Here is an 18235-nt window from a genome sequence, read left to right as displayed (position 1 = left end):
GGTGAACGTATCAAATCGCTTTTCTTACAGGTCTTCCTTTCATCCTAAGAAATATCCTCAAAATGTTCAAGTGTTTCGTCGCAAACAGCCAAGCGTCGTGCTGTGATTGTTATTTTGGGTTCACATAACACATAACACTCCCTTCTTTAATTTTCCTTCTCTTCTTACATACGACTGCGCAACCAGGAAACACCTTCAGGTATTATCTTGCGACCCCTTCACCAACTTCTTTAACCTACACTCCCTTGTATCGTCATTAGACTCTAGATCAGAACGGCGTGAACATGACTTTTCAGAGCCTGGAAACGTTGAAGAAATTTTTTTTCAAATTTCACGTGTGTTTTTATTTTCGCGCCAAACGCAAACACTATGTTTTCTTCCGATCTGGATCCTTTGTTCCAGCTGCTATTCGCGACTTCTTTCCATTTGCATTACTTTTTTCAAAAATTCATAAATTTTCAACTACTAGACCGATTTAGATGATCGACATATCAAATTAAAGGCAATCATCTGGTCTTTTTTGAAAAAATACTATACCTGCAGAAAGTTGGAGTTCTGTTCTCGTTTTTATTGATTGTAATCGTTTTTTTATGGTTTTCCTAGTCTCGGGATCAATGGCGCTATATTTTTTATATTTTTTTTTATATTTTTTCATGTCGAAACCAGAGAGGCGTTTTTCTTCGTTTTTGAGTTATGATTTTTCAAAGTTAACCGATGGTCCAAAAAATCATTTTTCCTTTTTTTTCCAAAACTGACTTTGTTCAAAAATTTATTACTTTTGAACTACTGGACCAATTCAGATGATCGATATGTCAAATCAAAGCCAATTAGCTAGCCTTTTTTGAAAAAATGACACATTTGCCAATTAATTGAATTCTAATCGCATACATCCTGTCTAGTCGCATAGAAATATTGAACGAAGACTGAAAACAAAAATCATAACTCAAAAACGAAAAAAAAACGCATATAGCGCCTTTGGTCCCGAGACTATGAAAACAATGAAAAACGAATACAATCAATAATAACGAGAGTATGATGATATTTTTTCGAAAAAGACCAGATTGGCTTTAATTTGATATGTCGATCATCTGAATCGGTCTAGTAGTTCAAAAGTTGAATTTTTGAAAAAAGTCATTTTTAGAAAAAAGAGGAAATAGTTGATTTTTCGGATAACTCTAGAATGGAAATGGTCATCCTAGTGAAAAAATGAAAAATACGGGTTTCATGTTTTGCGATAAAGAACCAAACTACCACTTTTCACGAAAATCTGAGAACCACTATATCGGTTTGGCTTGGAATGGCTGTATATGCGTAAGTATCTTTACTCCTTGCAATCCTCATACCCACAAACGCATGCAAACGAAAGTTACGAATCGTGCAAGGATGCGCATAACACTTTATACTTCTAGTACAGAGGCTCCGAAGCAGAGGCTAAGCGAATTCTATGATTGTATGCATCCGGCTTGCCTTCAATGTTTTTTTTTTTTTGACGTAGAACTACGTCTTTCATTAAGGGTGCCAAATCAGAAAACAGGTCACGTTTTCATGAAATAAAGTTAACGTTAATAACTATTTTTGCCGCGAACGGATTTTGGCGATTTACATACTAAAGGAATCAGAAATTCCGTAAGATTTGTTTAATATGCTAAACATTAGAATCCCTTGGTTTGTAAATGGTTAAAATTCATGAAAACTTTAAGCGTTTCTATTTTCCCATACATTTGTTCTATTCATTTGTGTGCTTTCCCGATCCGAGCTGTCAATAACGAGCAAATTATCGACGACCAATGGAGGGGAAATCGTAGAATTCAAAGTCGCCGTGAGCAAAGGAAAAGTAGAAGAATGAAGGGGAATACTTGCCTAGAGTATAAACAGTAGATCTCGCTGAGACAAACTTTCATTCGGCATCGGACTGTTGAGCAATCCAGTTCACTATGCTTTCGCTGCGCTTCGATCTAAGATTGTGGTAATCCAACTTGGATATCGTCGTTTGCTTTTTCTGTTCTTTATTCGTTATTCGTATTGTGTGTTTTTCTTCCCGCGTCGTACATTGAACGCTTCGTGTAGTGTGTGATGGGCAAGAAGAAGAGGAAAGCAGGCTCGAGCCCTGCAAAAAACAAACGCATTGCCAGGGGCAATGAAATTTAGAGGCAAGTGTCATATAATGATGCACGCAATGTTGATGCAGTGAAAAGTGCTCGCACTGCGAGATGAAAAATAGAAGGTGGGAAGATTCACGGGTTTTGCTTGTGTTAAACTTTGATTGTATTAGTAGCCAGGAAGATAAGAAGTTCACATACCAGGCATAACAGTCAGTTACTCAAATGATACAAAATTGAATGTGTCAACGAATAACGTTGAAAGAGGATATACAGAAAATAATTACATATTTCCAAAAAATATTTTTCGCGTTACATTCATCATTTGAAAAATAAACAGAACATGTCACGAACCAAAATGTTTCATTTTTGTTATTTCTTCTTATATCAGAATTAGTATTCTAATTTTTACTATGTTTGGATTTTAGAGCATCTTCATGGTAGTTTATCTCTTGTTAGCAATTGTAATTTCTTTTTCCACAATTAGGGTGCTGAACACTTCATTCGTCTAAAACTAGGACGGAAGCAGAAAACTTTTCGTCTCAATTTAGGTCATATGGAGTCTATTCAATTTATTTTTCAAGTGCATTTTACGCGGAAAAAAAAACTTGCTACTTTTTTCTCATGCGCTGTAAAATATTTTCCGCCAAAGGAAAAAACGATTTTGTAACTCTGACTTTGTTCATTTACATTTTTGGTCGATGTAACGAGAAGTAAAATAAGATTGAAATAAAGTTTAGAACACCTCAACAATACTGAAATTTCAGTTTCTGCTAAAATTTCAGTTGGGCCCCTATGATTTTGAACGCTAGAATTGATTTAAGAAAAAATACTAATTTGTTCATTTCATCTGCTTATTTTTACTTTTAATAACAACACTTTTCCTATGTAGTGGACTATTATAAGAAAAGTAACATACATAAACAAAATCTGTGACGTCACAGATTTGAAAATCTTCCCACCTTTCATTTTCCATCTCGCTCGCACTGAACCAAGTGTGACACTGCCACGAACACCAGCGAAGTAGGCGATTTCGGCGCGTAGGTCGAAAATGTAAACGGCTTCTTTGGTGCCTTTGAGAATGCATCAATGCATTAAGGTGAAGGTGGAAGCTAGCCACAAATGGCTGCCACAATGGCGCTCATTTCTTTCATCTCTCTCTCTCACCCTTCGCCCGAAAATCAATAATTTTGCGAAACAGTGTGGAGAAAATGATCATTTTCGCACACTTCCCATGAAGTAATATAGTGAACAACGTCGGAAAACTCGAGCAAGTGCTCTGAAAGTTAAATTTTCATTTTTCAATCTTCGACAATGGTTTTGTTTGTATTGGTGAAAGCATCGTTATTTTTTCGACACTGATGCCAGACAACATCATCGAAACATCTATCAAAACCACTCAATAAAATGTTATTCCTGAGTCATAGCGTTTCATGTCATGAAAATCAATAGAATAAAATTGTGTTGATATCAATACAATCATTATTTTTACGTTTAATGGGTCTATAATGTAAGTTTTAGCAACTTCAACATTGGGTAAGAAAATTGTATTGCAGAGCTCGGAACACTGCCACGGCTGCCTATGCTTTCAAAAACAATAAACGGAAAAGTACTACATTCAATCAAAATGTCTCGGCCAACGAAGAGAAGAGTTAAGGCTCTCCAACGTGAATATGTGAAAACAATACGACCAACGAAGGAAAATATGAAGGAATTATCAGCATGCGGAAGAACTTGTTAATATCAAAAGAGGCCCAATTCGCATGTGTTATAAATTTGCTCATGTTACGCTCGCGTATAATCAGTATTGTCAGTGTCAATGAAGCGCCACACAGTCTGATAAGTGAATTGATCTATTTACATGTGCTTCGCTCTTCTCTCACAAACACTATTACCCCATTTTTACACGTGGGTTTACCTATACTACTACAATGGCTAGCTTCCACCTTCACCTTAAACTGACGTTATGGCGAAGCAGGCGTTAAGGTTATGCTCCAAAAAAATTTTTGGGGAATATCTTGAATGTCTTACTGGAATGTTATAAGTTATTTAGGTTCGCGTGCCAGTCGCAAAACTGCCTTCAACTAGGCTTGCATTTGCGCTAATATTGATCATAATGAAGTATTGCTACTGTTTTCGAGTTTGTTGATATTAACAAAAAGAGTTTATTTCGCTTGTTTAGAAAGAAAGTAAATGTCGTTCTGGAGTTTTGTATGTGATTAGGTTTCGCTTACCAGTAGCAAAAATTCCTCCACTAAAGGTGGGACCAGAATGCTGCGCTATGCGTCGCGTTGCGACAATTGTGCTTTGACACTTCATTTTAAATATGTGTTTCCATTTAGTCGAACACAAGAATGCGTTGCGTCATTAGCATCGTTGTACTAAACGCTAACATTTGTTCTAAACTGCCTGCGCCGAATTCGCGATGACAGTGGCATGGGGTCGACGTCTGGTGACAACTTCAAATTAGGGCCATAATTTGGGTCCCAAACTCATTAGTGTAATCTCTATCAGATTAGAAGACACGAAGCCGGTTTTAAAATTCTAAAATTTGAATGAAAATTTTCACATCATGTTATTTGATTACTTGAAACACGTGTTTCTGACTTTCATTTAACCATATGGCTAAACAACGCCAACATTCTTGCTGAATTTTTTCATCATAATATAGAGTTGTCTTCATAAACAATTTTCGTATGAGACTTTTTCACCACCTGCAAACAAAAATGTTTTTCATTTTAATAGAATACTAGTTTGATATAGAAAAGCTAATTTTCATTCATAATTTTAATTTTGAAAACGTGTTCATTCCGACTGAAAATCAGTTATTCTTTCACTCTCCCCGAAACTAGTAAACGAAGCTCAATGCCGTCAGCGCGGATATGTCAATGTGTTGTTTTTAAAAAAATTCAACTGATCCGTGGACAGAACAAGAATAAGATTTTCATACGAACTTTATTCTGTTTTTGTTTACATGAAATGTGGTGACGCGAATGCTAGATTGTGACTGCAAATCAACAGACTGCGTCGGGCGAATGTTTTAGTACAAAACGCAAGCAATGACTGCTGATGAGAAGCAACGAACAGCGCGGCATTCTGTTTCCACCTTAAGGGTGACAGCTGCGCTTCGCTCGAGCATGAGAAAGCAATGCAACTTTCTTTGAGACCAGTAATATTAACAAAAGCGTTTCTTTTGAGAATAGCGCAAAATGATGAGAAGTATTTGTATGCCTAGTAGCTTCATGCCACCAATGTATGGTTCTGTATGCATGCTATGGCGAACGCTTGTTTGGCGCTCGGTTTACGTTGTACGAACGATGCCTAGAGGTGCGATTGCTTTGAGGCAATACTAAATAACTTGTAGCATGATATTTGATACTTGCAAGTGTTTTCATTGTTGTTGTTTCCATTCGGTGCCAAAGATATATTGATGCGCAGATATTACAATGTCAAAGGTGTGGACAAGTCATATCGACACACTTTGGTTTCTGAAAACGTGTTCATCTTAGACATATTGACATATTATATCAGAAAGAATTTGGATTTATTAGTAGCGAAACGTAAAAAACGTAACACGCGAAATTCTTAGAGAAATAAAGTTTATTCTGATAACAAATCCGTTCTGATTCGTTTCTTTCGGCAGAAACCATAGTGTGTCGATATGACTTGTCCACACCTTTGACATTGTAATATCTGCGCATACTAGGCTGTTATTTCCTGGGGAGTGATATTTCTCTTGAGTAAAAAAGAATTTACACGTTGACAGTTCGATTACGAAGACCTTATTTAAAAATTTCATTATCCTATTCTGACCGCGGACAGTGGTGGCTACGTGACCCTTTCTACGGGATCAGCATAACGCGCGATAGCCCGTTCAACGACCGGGTGGCCTGATCGCTTCTATGCTGATCTGATATGTTGTGTTTATTTATCACGCTACGCGCGTGTTGTTTATTTATCGCGCTTCGCGCTGGTATATTGAGGACCGTATCCACCACAACATACATATGAGTGAAGAGTTCCGAGGAGCCTATAAACAATGGAAACTTTTGTGTATTGATTGTCTAGATTGTAAACGATCGGATGGAACTGAGGATAATTACTTGTAGTGAAGACCTGAAAGTGTGCTTCCGACATCAAATGATTAGCGTTAGTTGATAACCGATAACATAAACAGTTTAACTAACATGGGTCGTATTAATGGCAGTATTCAGGTTTCCAAAAGGGTTTTGAACAAATATAATTCTAAAAAAAAACCTTTATTCAAATGTAAGGTTGAATTTACCCTGTTCGTCAAAATTTAATTTTTCATAGCAAAATTATCGTTTTGTTTTCTACCTCATCAAAATGAAACATATCGTACTGTAACAATGTGTTCTCCCGCCCCCGTCACAGGAGGAGCTAGTCCAGCGTCTTGGCAAAAAATTACTAGTCCTATCGAACGAACAGACGAGCATCGCCGAGGAGAGCAACGCGAACGACCTGCTCGGTAACGATGTTGCCCTCAAGGTGGCCCAGAAAGTGCGGCCCACGGACGCATCCAAGTTCCGTTCGTACGTCGACGACGTCGGCTACATCACCATGCTGCTGTTGTCGCTGTCCGGTCGGTTGGCCAGAACGGATAACGCCCTGTACAACATCGATGATTCGCATCCGGATAAGGTTAGCAATTCAACCAAATGAGATAGAAATTCAACTAAGATCAACGTTTTTTTTTTCTTTCATCCTGTTTAGAAGATCCTCGAAGCCAAACGCGAGCGCCTGCTGGAACAGCTGGACGAAGCGAAACAGCTTAAGGATGACATCGATCGGCGAGGTGCAATCATCTCCAAGTTGTTGGAAAAATCGCTAACCATCGAAGAGTATGCGGATTATGATTACTTCATTAACATGAAGGCGAAGCTGATTGTGGATTCGCGCGAGATTGCGGACAAAATCAAGCTCGGCGAGGAACAGCTGGCCGCCCTGAAGGACACCCTGGTGCAGAGCGAATGTTGACCGGCAGCTGCTGTGAGGTCTCCGCGTCTCATTTCTGTAAAAAGTTTATACTCTAGCTAGTAGCTTAGTTTTATGTTTTGTGTCTCTAGGTTGTAAGGAAGTGTGTGTGGAGTTCAAGAGATAGCTCTCTTGAAGCGAAGTTGCGCGAGTAGAGATACAAAAAATATCGACCGGCTGTTGAGTAGGAATAAATTTAATTTGAAAGTATCTTATGAAGAGAACAATCATATAGGGAACAATTCGCTAAGCAACGAGAAGCTGATATGATGCAGCACTCGTACTTTGTAAATTTTTGTAAATTATGACGAACTGTTTCATGCTTCGTTAATTTGTAGGATAGTTTTTTTGTTGTTGTTAAAAACAAAAGTTTAGGCCAAAAATCAAAAATTCACGAAACGCCCGTTTGCTCTACTAATCTGTCCAATTATATTATTTCGTATGTGTGTTAACCCATTGATCGCCCCCACTTTTTGTTACCTGTATATTAAGGCAAAAAGTTCTTGCATTTCAACGTGTGATGTTGAGATTCAAAGAGTTTTTCAGTGCACCACCCCGTTTGTGTTTTGTTTCCCATCGCACCACCTTTCAGTTCTCCCCCTCCGCTTGGTATTGTCCAGCATTATTGTTTCCCCCCGATCCCTTCCCAAGTTTTTTCGTGTGCGCAGTGCCTTAGTCTTAACGATTGTACTTACGTTTTAGTCACCTAAACCAAATGCGAAATTTGGTTGAAAAGTGTGTAGCCGCTTTTACGTTTGTGTGGGTTTGTTCCTTCGGATCGTTATTTGAAGGGACAAGCCTCAAAACTAACCGATTCCTGAGCCTATTTTTCCCCTGCCTGCTGATAATAACAACCATCGATTTGATTAGTTTAGTTACATTCTACATACAATAATAACAAGCACAAATTTACGTATCTTTGTGTGCTTCTGCAGCTTCCAGAAACGAACAGTAAAAGCCTACACCAAAAAGGGGCCCATTTTGTTCTATGTCGCTAGGTGCTTAACAATTTACAGACACTACCAACTGTTCGAAGACGATTGATTAGCTGGCATTTTATATTCGCATTGTTTAGTTAGGGAATTTTTCCTCTATTGTCGAGGGACAGGTGGACTGCAATTATCAGTGAATTGAATGTGTATTTACCTAAAAAATAAGGCAACTTTTCGTCGTATGTATGTTATATGTTCTTGGTATTGTAACTCCTTTGTGTACTATTTGCGTAGTCCATTTACTGTCCTTATTAGTGTCGTAGTTAGTGTACTTCCTCGTATTATTATTATTACTATCATTATCATTTAGTGAATGTGTTTCTTTCCGTAGATATCGCAAACAAGCAGCAAATCAAAAACCATGGAAGAAATCCGAAGAAATTATTGTGATTTTACTCTGAAGAAAACAACTACTATTTACAATTTTACTCGTATTCGTAGGGAATAGTGATTACATGTGTCTCTTCTCTTTTCAATGTGTGCAAATATCTTTAATCGTAACATCTCTTACGTTGCAAAAAGACATGTATGTGAAAACAGGTCTTCTACGCGCTATACTTAACATAGTTTTCACTGTGAAAAGTAAAAAATAAAAATAATTGCTTGAAAAACAAAACCAACCAAACCCAAATTCATCACCACTCTCATCTCACATCCCTATTTCAGCACTCTCGCCTTCAACACCCTCAACTTGGAGTAGATTTCGTCCCAATCGAGATACGCCCCCACGATGTGTCTCGTGTTGACGTCGGTATCGGTGTAACCGGTCCGACCGTGCACCATTCGCACATTGCTAAACGTAAGTATATCGCCGGGGGCGGTTTTGAATGCCACCGCTTCCCGGTGGATTAGCTGCACAAAACGGGACATCGCACGATACCATGGTTCCACCCGGTCCAGCTGAACATTGAAGAAGCTATCCCTCTGGGGGACACTGTGATTGATGCGTTCCAGATTTCCGTCGCGACCGATGCTGTAAAACAACAAAAAAACAGTTCCATATATGCAACTCCTTGTTGCTTCGAGTCAGAAATACTCACCATATCACCGGTGCCCGGTAGATACTGTGAAACTGACCACCAGCGTCCTCGCCAATGTCTGTCCAGTTGATCAGCGTCTCGGTCAACGTTTGGTACTCCGCTGGGAAATCTCTCCGCATCATATCGGCAACGAAAAACGCGTCGGCGATGAGATTTTGTCCCCCTTCGGAGCGGGATTGAACCAGGCAGTGCAGCAGATTGCAGCCCGGTTTGTAGTCATAATAGGGCAGATCGGTATGCATCTGAAGTGGGGTCGACAGGTAGGCCACATTACTGGTTCCTTCCTTGGCCTTCACGATGAATTCTTCGCTGAAATTTATTGTTTGTAAGAAAAGTAATCTTTACCATAATTTTTAACGTAGTGTGTATTTGGGCAAGTTTTGAACAGATTATCTTTAAAACCAGCATTTTACTAAGGCAAGCTGCACTGATCGGATGACTGTCGGATAGAAGACGACACCGTTCGACTCGTCAATCATCAAAATTTTCAATTAATTCAATTCAGGTGCTAATACAATGACCAGTGTTAGAGTCAGATGTTCTGGTAAAAACACACTATTGTACATTTATTGACCATGTTACAGAAATATTTCGAAACCCTGTCGGAAGACCATCCGACATTTGGCCGGCACATTCGCCTTTGTTATCAAAAACATACTTTTTGGCATGTTTTTCAGTTTTTTCTTAGTTTTATTCATTAATTCTTTCTCCGTTTTCGTCACGAAATTATTGGAGTGCTGAACTGCCCATGTTTGTATAGGAGACCTAAACGACAAAATGAACAAAATCGACTTTTTCGCTGTTTCCCATTCTACACAATGTAATATGTTTGCTCAACATACAAACAAACATTTTTCGTTCGAAAACATTTGAGCAATTTTGAAAAAACGTTTTCGAAAAATCACTGTCCGCATAACAGACGTAGTTCCATACAGCTTTCATACATCGTTCGAAAATCAACAATTGTCAGTATTATGTGCTATAAGCTAAATCTACATTTGAATCACATTCTTTGTAGAGTCCAAATAAGTCTGTCATGATAGTGTCTTATTACTTAGTGTTTCCTAATAGATGAATATAAGAAACCATTGAAAGGCTGCTCATATAATTACTATTTTCTGTACACGATGAACAAAGAGAAGCAATCGTGTTTTTTAGTGTTATAATTACCTAAATTTCTGCATTTGGATCTTCAAGTAGATAATGAAACAATCAGATCAGTAGTAAAATTAAAATAACATTATTTCTTAGCATTATAACTCCTCGGATTCAACATTGAATTATTCCACATACTCTACATTTACTCATACCGTTGGAGTAAGTCACTCCACCATTTTTATGCGATTGATCGTGATATCGGTAAATCATGTTGTTAAAATTACCAACATTGCAGATTGCCTTTACAAATTCAATTAATTGAAAAAACACGAACCTGTTGTTCTTATCATATCCTAGAGTTTTCTTTTGGAAAAAAGTACTATCATAGACTCGCAACAAATCAAGAGCACCTTTTCCAGACATTTCACTAAATTTCTTCCATTTTAACCGATAACAACTGAAACTCACGACGAAGACGTTTTGACTATTATCGGAATTGTAAATACTAACGCTACGAACAGAGCATCCTGGTGATTACGTCCAGCTATGCGGAAAAATGTTCATTGAAACGATTGATTGTCCGCATAAATAGACGCAAGCGTTTTCCAAACGGAAAAAATATGTTATAATCCGCAAAATCACCTAGGCCCTCTTTTTGCCGATAATATCCTTCAACTGGACAGATAATTTCATCGGAAATTTGCATGGTTATGCTTGTAGGCCAAAAAACAACAAAAATGCGTTTTCCCAACACTAATGGTGTTGTCGATTACGTCTCCTATGCAATCATGGGCAGTGTACCTCAACTGTCTGATTTTTATAACTTGAAACGGACTGTTTCCGATGTAACTAGAATTACAAGAAACGGTAGAACTTTGATAGATTACGTTTTCTCTAATTTTTACCACAGCTCATTCTTTAATAGAGGCCAAATTTAAAATAACGGACCATGAGACCATTTTTATTTATATTGAGAATGAACAGGACGAACGTAAAAAAAATATTTAAAAGAAGTGTCACTGTCTCATCTAGTCGCTAGTGATCTGGATTCTTCGGCAATAACTGACAATTTGGATTCGAAGGCTGCTGTTCTCACTAATGTATTGAAAGTTTGTACCAATAGTTTAGTTTTTGAAAAACAAATCGGTTTGAAAAATTAGAACAGCTGGTACTCTTTATCACTCTTACGTCTCAAACGTAGAAGAGATAAATAGTACGTAAAGTTTCCTAGAAGTAATCCAAAGAATGATTGTCATAGGTACACCTCCGCGAGGAACATGTATTCCTCGCCTTGAAAGAGACTAGATGTGAATATTAGGCTGTCAAAAAAAGTCCTGCGGTATTTTTTTTGAATTTTCATTTGTTCATTAAATTAGTTACAATCATCTGTTTTAAGTCAAATATGCGCCGTTTTGTTCGATGACTTGTTCCCAACGAGATGCCAACTTCATAATACCCCTGTTATAGAAACTCGCTTCCTTATTGGCAAAAAACTCGGATAGCCAATTTTCACAGGCCTCTTTTGTGGCTAACTTCTGACTACCTAGCTCGTTCGCCATGGACAAAAACAGGTGGTAGTCACTTGGTGCAAGGTCCGGACTATACGGCGGATGCAAAAGAACCTCCCATCCGAGCTCCCGGAGCTTCTGGCGCGTCACCAAAGAAGTGTGTGGCCTGGCGTTGTCCTGATGGAAGACAATGTCCTGATGTCCTGATGGAAGACTCTGTTTATCAAAGATGGCCTCTTCTTCATGAGTGCTACCTTCAAGCGGTTCAGTTGTTGGCAGTACAGGTCCGAAATGAACGTTTGGCCATAGGGAAGCAGCTCATAATAGATTATTCCTTGACAATCCCACCAAACTGAGGGCTTGGCCACCGTCTGAGCCACTTCAGCGGGCTTCGACCACGACCGTTTGCGCTTCACGTTGCCGTAAGTGACCCACTTTTCATCGCCAGTCACCATCCGCTTCAGAAACGGGTCGATTTTGTTGCGATTCAGCAGCGATTCACATGCGTCGATACGATCAAAGATGTTTTTTTGCGTCAACGTGTGTGGCACCCATACATCGAGATTCTTTGTGAATCCAAGCTTCTTCAAATGGTTAATAACGGTTTGATGACTTATCCCCAGCTCTTGGTCGATGCTACGGCTGCTACTATGCCGGTCTATCTCGGCTAATTCTGCGATTTTGTCGCAATTTTCGAAAACAGGCCTTCCGGAGCGTGGCGCATCTTCGACGACCTCTACACCAGAACGAAAACGTTGAAACCATCGTTGTGCGGTGGAAATGGAAACTGTATCGGGTCCATAAACTGCACAAATTTTATTGGCAGCTTGAGATGCATTTTTGCCTTTGTCATAGTAGTACTGTAAAATATGTCAGATTTTCTCTTTATTTTGCTCCATATTTGCGACACTATAACTCACGAACGACATAACCAAACAAAACACTGTCAAGGACTATATTATAAAGGGTGTGTCACATCAAATTGCATCACGGAAAAAACGCTGTAGAAATTTAATTTTTAGGAATTATATCTTCAGCTTTCGCTTATAATCAGATAAGAGTGTATAGATCACGTTGGCCATGCTTCACTGTCAATTTTTCGTAAATTTGGAAAAATGTCGTCGAACGAAAAAGAGCGTCGTGAATTAATCCTGCGCACTCATTTCGAGAATCCGGAGTTGTCACATTGGGACATCGGTAAGATGCTGGGAATCGTCCAATCCACGGTCAGCAGAGTACTAAAACGATACTTCGAGAACCTAACCATCGACCGGAAGGTGAAGAACGGCAAAAATGGATGCTCCGTCAGTGAAAAAGATCGCGTAGTTAAGCAGTTTAGACGTGATCCGAGAAGTTCGGTCCGGGATGTAGCCAATAAGCTGAATTTGTCAAGTTCATTCGTCCAGCGGACCAAGCAGCGGGAGGGCCTGCGTACATACAAGGTTCAGAAGGCTCCTAACCGCGACGAAAGGCAAAACATGGTGGGGAAGACGCGAGCCCGGAAGCTGTACACCGAAATGCTGACGAAGCCGCATTGCCTGGTAATGGACGACGAAACCTACGTCAAAGCGGACTTTCGTCAGCTGCCGGGCCTGTTGTTCTTCTCCGCAGAGGACAAATTCAGCGTTCCGGAGGAGATTCGCATACAGAAACTATCCAAGTTTGCCAAAAAGTACATGGTGTGGCAAGCGATCTGCTCTTGCGGAAAGCGGAGCGCCCCCTTCGTGATGACCGGCACGGTAAACGGGCAGGTTTACCTTAAGGAGTGCCTACAGAAGCGCATACTACCACTATTGAAGCAGCACGAGGGCCCGACCATCTTCTGGCCGGATCTCGCTTCGTGCCACTATTCAAAGGACGTGTTGGAGTGGTACGAAGCCAACGGGGTCACCTTCGTGCCAAAGGAAATGAACCCGCCCAACGCGTCGGAGCTTCGCCCAATAGAGAAATATTGGGCGATTATGAAGCAGGCCCTCCGGAAGAACCCAAAAGTTGTCAAATCGGAGGCGGACTTCAAAAGAAAATGGATTTCTGTTCAAAAAAAACTACAACCTGACGATGTACAGAACCTTATGGACGGGGTAAAGAGGAAGGTGTGAGCATACGGGCTTGGGCTCGAAGTATGAATAAAAAGAAAATGCCAAAAGTTGTTTAATAGTTTTTATTTTACTGTCTAAAATTTTCAAAAGGATCGGTCTACTGGGCGAATTTCTACAGCGTTTTTTCCGTGATGCAATTTGATGTGACACACCCTTTAGCACGCAAAAATACCTTTCCAACAAGCTATAGTATGACTCGATACAATGAATACAACTAGAACTACGCGCTTACAACGACACCTCGCGGAAATACCGCAGGACTTTTTTGACAGCCTAATATATCTTGTGAGACCGCACTAAATCTGATGTTGGCAAAATGGAAAGAGACTATCGAGGCTAAAGAAACTATTTTTGCGGTGTTCTTGGACGGAAGGAAGGAAGGTCTTGTATTATAGAAAAGGCTACTCTACTTTACTCCAGCGCTACCACCTCCGCCCTCTTGCCATGAGAAAGGCACTCTATCCCTCGCCGTCCAGCTCGTCCAGCAACGATGTTGTCCAGTCGGTGTCCACACAAAGAATGGGTGTTCTTGGATTTGAAACGCGCTTTTGAAACAATTTCTAGGGCCTTATTGTTGCAAACATTGAAGCGCTTTGGAATTGTAGGGACATCATGCAAATGGTTTGAAAGCTACTTGTGTGATAGAACTCAAAAGACTCGTTTCAATGATTTTATTTCTGCTCCCATCGATAACACACATGGTGTACCACAGGGAAGTGTGTTAGGGCCCATTTTATTCATTTTATATATTAACTAGCTGACCCGGCAAACTTCGTTCCGCCCAAAATTTGTTTTTGTGTTATCAATACTTTCAAACATTCATGTTTTCTTACTAATTTGCCTAATTTGGTTTCGTTTGCTTGAATAATTCTCGAGTAATGAAGAAATTTATGTTTCATTTGTATGACAGCCCCAGAAATTTGCAGAAATTTGTGTTTCATTTGTATGGTATGTCATGCACAGCACAAAACCGCTGTGTATGACATCTGCATTAAGAAAGACTGCTGTCTGATAGTTGGAGCGAGACGACTTGAGATTTTTTTTTAATACGTTTATTTTTACAGGCTCAGTTACGTGAGTTTAAAGGAGCCGAATTCTTAAATATGTTTTTAAAACTATATATATACAAACAATTTTCTTAAATCTATGGTTAGTAATGTGGGAAACCGATTACTCGCGGTGGACTCGAGTTTAGAAGGGTGACATAATTTTTCAGGAAAAGGATGGGATATAAGGAAATTATTACAATGTTGGTAATCACACACACTCAATTCTTAAATCTATTCGTATATCTATTGTGAATTTACATTTCAACTTGTTCTCCTGATTAAAGCAAGGGGACCAATTACTCGTAAAGGAAGAAAAGCAGGGTATAAGGATATAAGGACACGAACATCGATAGCTTTTAGGAAGACATATATATGGGACATGTAATCAAGGTCTAACCGAGCCAACACATCTCTCACCGGCACATTGGGCTGCCTTCCTCTAGCCCGAAGAGAGTTTTCTAAATTCGATCTGGCAACAAGATACTCCTCGCACGACCAAACAACGTGTTCGATATCGTGGTAACCTCGGCCACAAATGCAGAGATTGCTACCGGCCAGATTTAAAACGAAAGAGTAACGCGTCTAACGAACAGTGATTGGAAATGAGTCGGGAGAAGGTGCGAATAAAGTCCCGACTCAAGTCCAGACTTTTGAACCATGGTTTGAGGCTAACCTTAGGGATAATCGAGTGAAACCACCGGCCGACTTGAGTGTTGATGACGATGGTGTATTCAACTATAGAGGCTTTAAAATTCATCAGTTCATTCGCATCTAGCCACGGGACGCAGGTTGAGTATTGCTGGATAGAACGTATCTGACTGATCATAGTGCGTACGTACGGATTGGTACGGTTTCATCGCCTAATGGCAGTCACTCAGGTCCTCTTTTCTCTATACTCTTCATTCGTGATATTTGCTCTGTTCTTGAATGGCCTAAGATTGTCCAGACGACCTAAAATTGTTTCGTGTTGTAACATCACCTATGGACTGCTGTGCTCTTCAAATGGATGTAGATACTCTGCTGGATTGGTGCTCGAAAAATGGCATGGCAATGGGCTACATTCTTACAAGATCAAATTGCCTCAAGAACTGAAGCCACTTGACCAAATGAAGCTGGCGAATCTTGAAATGATGATTTTATGATAAAAATCATCTTCAGCGATGAGAATGTTTTCTCTGTCAACAAGTAAAATATGCGTTATTGATCAGATGCAAACCCACATGTGCTTCAAGAAACAGGTTCGGTTCGGTATTTGATTATAGAGACTGTAAACTTTTTCGCCTCTAGCCCTGAGAAAGGCCATTGGAAAACTTTACTCTACTCCTGCACAACACCTCCACCCTCATTGCCTTGAGAAAGGCACTCCAACCCTCGTTGTTCAGCTCGTCCAGCAACGATGTTGTCAAGTCGGCGTCCACACAAAAAATTAAATGACAAGAATCACCATTGCATCCGCAAAAAAAATACTGTTTAGTGTGGTTTTCAGGTCGGAGGAGTTTTTGGGCCGTATTTCTCCGTGATGGTCATATGACCGAAATCGCATTTCATTCTTAAAATGTAAAAGTAACCAGAATAAATTTGAACATAATATCTCAAAAATAAAAGTTGACAAGTCCTTAATAAATAACCCGTTATATGGTACTAAAAATATAAATAAGAATTCGGCTTATTAAAACCTGTAAAAATAAATAAATTATAGAGAAAAATCAACACTCACCCGTAATGCGTTTTGCGAATAAATCCAACGCGTTCGGCCAGCCTCCGGCACTCCAGCTCCGTCAGAGGCGCATTTCTAATCATGACCGTTCCGTACCGTACCAACGCTTCGATCCAGCTTTGCAACGCCTCATCGCAGTTGATCACATCGCTAAACTCAAAACTGCTTATCACATTCTTGAAATCCTCCCTACCCCACAGCTGCGGTGGAGGTCTGTACCATTCGCGCAGATAATCTCGCCCACTAGCATCCGTAAATCTCCTCTGCAGTAACCACTCACACCCGAAGTGCGACCGGTGACCATCGCTCCAGACAATGTCCACTTGGCTCCCATCGTTGGCCACCGTGCAGCTTACCAACTCGACCCCGTCAACATCGAATGATTCCCAGTTCAAAATTCTACTGTGGGATCCCGGATGGAAGCACTCCGAACACTGGCAGTTATCGCGCAGCCAAACCAGCGGGAACTTGTACCGATTGCCGTCTGTCAGCTCCACCGCCAGATGACGTCGTGGCTGCGTCGATTCGTCACCGTCGGACAGATTAGCACTTCGTATCAGCAGAGGTCGTACTGAGGAGCATGGTAATGGTTGCGGCTTACCGACACTGGCCGCCTTTCGTTTGCCTCCCGTTTCAGTGTGAAGTGCGCGAAAGGGTTGACTCGAGAGATAAGATAGCGGCGCCGATGACGAGGCGAAGTTGCGTTCCACTTTGATAAGCGAGGATCCAAATTTGTGCAACGTTCGAAATGTGCGAAGTGCCATGATGACGATATGGCTATCGATGAGCGCAGCGCGGGTCAGGTCAGTAAATTTACGTTGGACTCTGGACTTTGCACCTTATAGATTCGTGTACAGGTGGTGAATGAAATTATTCAATATTGGCGGCAAGAAACACGCGTGCAGTTCCGCAAAAGGTTGTAGTAAAACTGACGACGCGAGCGTAAACTTTCGCTCGAAGGTATATATTGCTGCTGCTGTCTGGTGTCCGTTTGTTTGATTGTTTGCATGGTATAGTAAATGTTGACAAGAAACCGGTATCAATCGCGTGGATGAATGAGCCGCGAGTGTACGGAAGGATCCGGCATGTGTGATTTGAGCTGCCGCAGATGCATGCTTTCTATAGCACAAATGTTTCAAAATAGAATCAAGAGTAAATCGTGCGTGAGTGTGCGCATGATGAATGCAACACACGATCGGTTAGATTTGTTTTTGATGTGCGATCTTGTTTTTCGTTCGTTATAACTCGGATCGAATTCATATGAAGTAAACAATATTTTCATCCAATGCATTAAATTGTTAGGGATATTCTTACATCTACCAGTTTCGTTTCCTCTTTGTCTAATCGTTTCCATTCAACGGAATAAATCCGGAAGCAAAGACTGTGATTTACACCTAAAGCAAATTTCTGATAAAGTGGAGGTGAAAATAAAGATTTTTTCATTAAGGGGGTATTCTAGTGTAGAGACACGAATTTCGGGCGTTTTTTCGAGCTCCGTAAAAATAAAACGAAGAATATTTTTACTATCCATTATATTATTATTTGTTCATCTATCTTTTAACAATAAGACAAAAATTAAACGGAGAAAAAATGTGCACAACTAGAATCGTTAAGAGCTGATGAAGTGAGAGGGTTCAA

At 40.1% G+C, this 18235-nt stretch overlaps 2 protein-coding genes across 5 annotated transcripts in view; one reads left to right on the top strand and one right to left on the bottom strand.

The window, feature by feature from the left end:
* LOC129780161 (protein Shroom) overlaps positions 1 to 8702 on the top strand; it is a 639098-nt gene extending 630396 nt beyond the window's left edge. For all 4 annotated transcript variants that reach the window (XM_055788143.1, XM_055788142.1, XM_055788141.1 and 1 more), the window contains 2 exons: positions 6495 to 6761; positions 6834 to 8702. In XM_055788143.1, the coding sequence (XP_055644118.1) occupies positions 6495 to 6761; positions 6834 to 7097 (531 nt within the window). In that variant the 3' untranslated portion in view covers positions 7098 to 8702. The remainder of the gene's footprint in view (positions 1 to 6494; positions 6762 to 6833) is intronic.
* On the bottom strand, positions 8458 to 17542 carry LOC129780162 (gamma-butyrobetaine dioxygenase-like). Its single transcript, XM_055788145.1, has 3 exons — positions 16598 to 17542; positions 9127 to 9435; positions 8458 to 9059 (listed from the first exon to the last, which is right to left on the bottom strand). Exons 1-3 carry the CDS (start codon positions 17359 to 17361, stop codon positions 8744 to 8746), a joined length of 1389 nt encoding a protein of 462 aa, XP_055644120.1. The 5' UTR covers positions 17362 to 17542; the 3' UTR covers positions 8458 to 8743.
* Positions 17543 to 18235: the final 693 nt, after the last annotated feature.

Source organism: Toxorhynchites rutilus, chromosome 3 (assembly GCF_029784135.1).
Source record: "Toxorhynchites rutilus septentrionalis strain SRP chromosome 3, ASM2978413v1, whole genome shotgun sequence".
Lineage (NCBI taxonomy): Eukaryota > Metazoa > Arthropoda > Insecta > Diptera > Culicidae > Toxorhynchites > Toxorhynchites rutilus.
Note: the sequence above shows the minus strand (reverse complement) of the source record. Positions and strands in the feature narration are given on the sequence as shown.

Excerpts from the sequence above, each read along its gene's own strand:
- LOC129780162 (XM_055788145.1), bottom strand. The coding sequence starts at position 17,361 with ATGGCACTTCGCACATTTCGAACGTTGCACAAATTTGGATCCTCGCTT. Across the intron at positions 9,436-16,597 it reads ATTCGCAAAACGCATTACGG|CGAAGAATTCATCGTGAAGG; the intron begins GTGAGTGTTGAT and ends AATAAATTTCAG. Across the intron at positions 9,060-9,126 it reads TACCGGGCACCGGTGATATG|CATCGGTCGCGACGGAAATC; the intron begins GTGAGTATTTCT and ends GTTGTTTTACAG.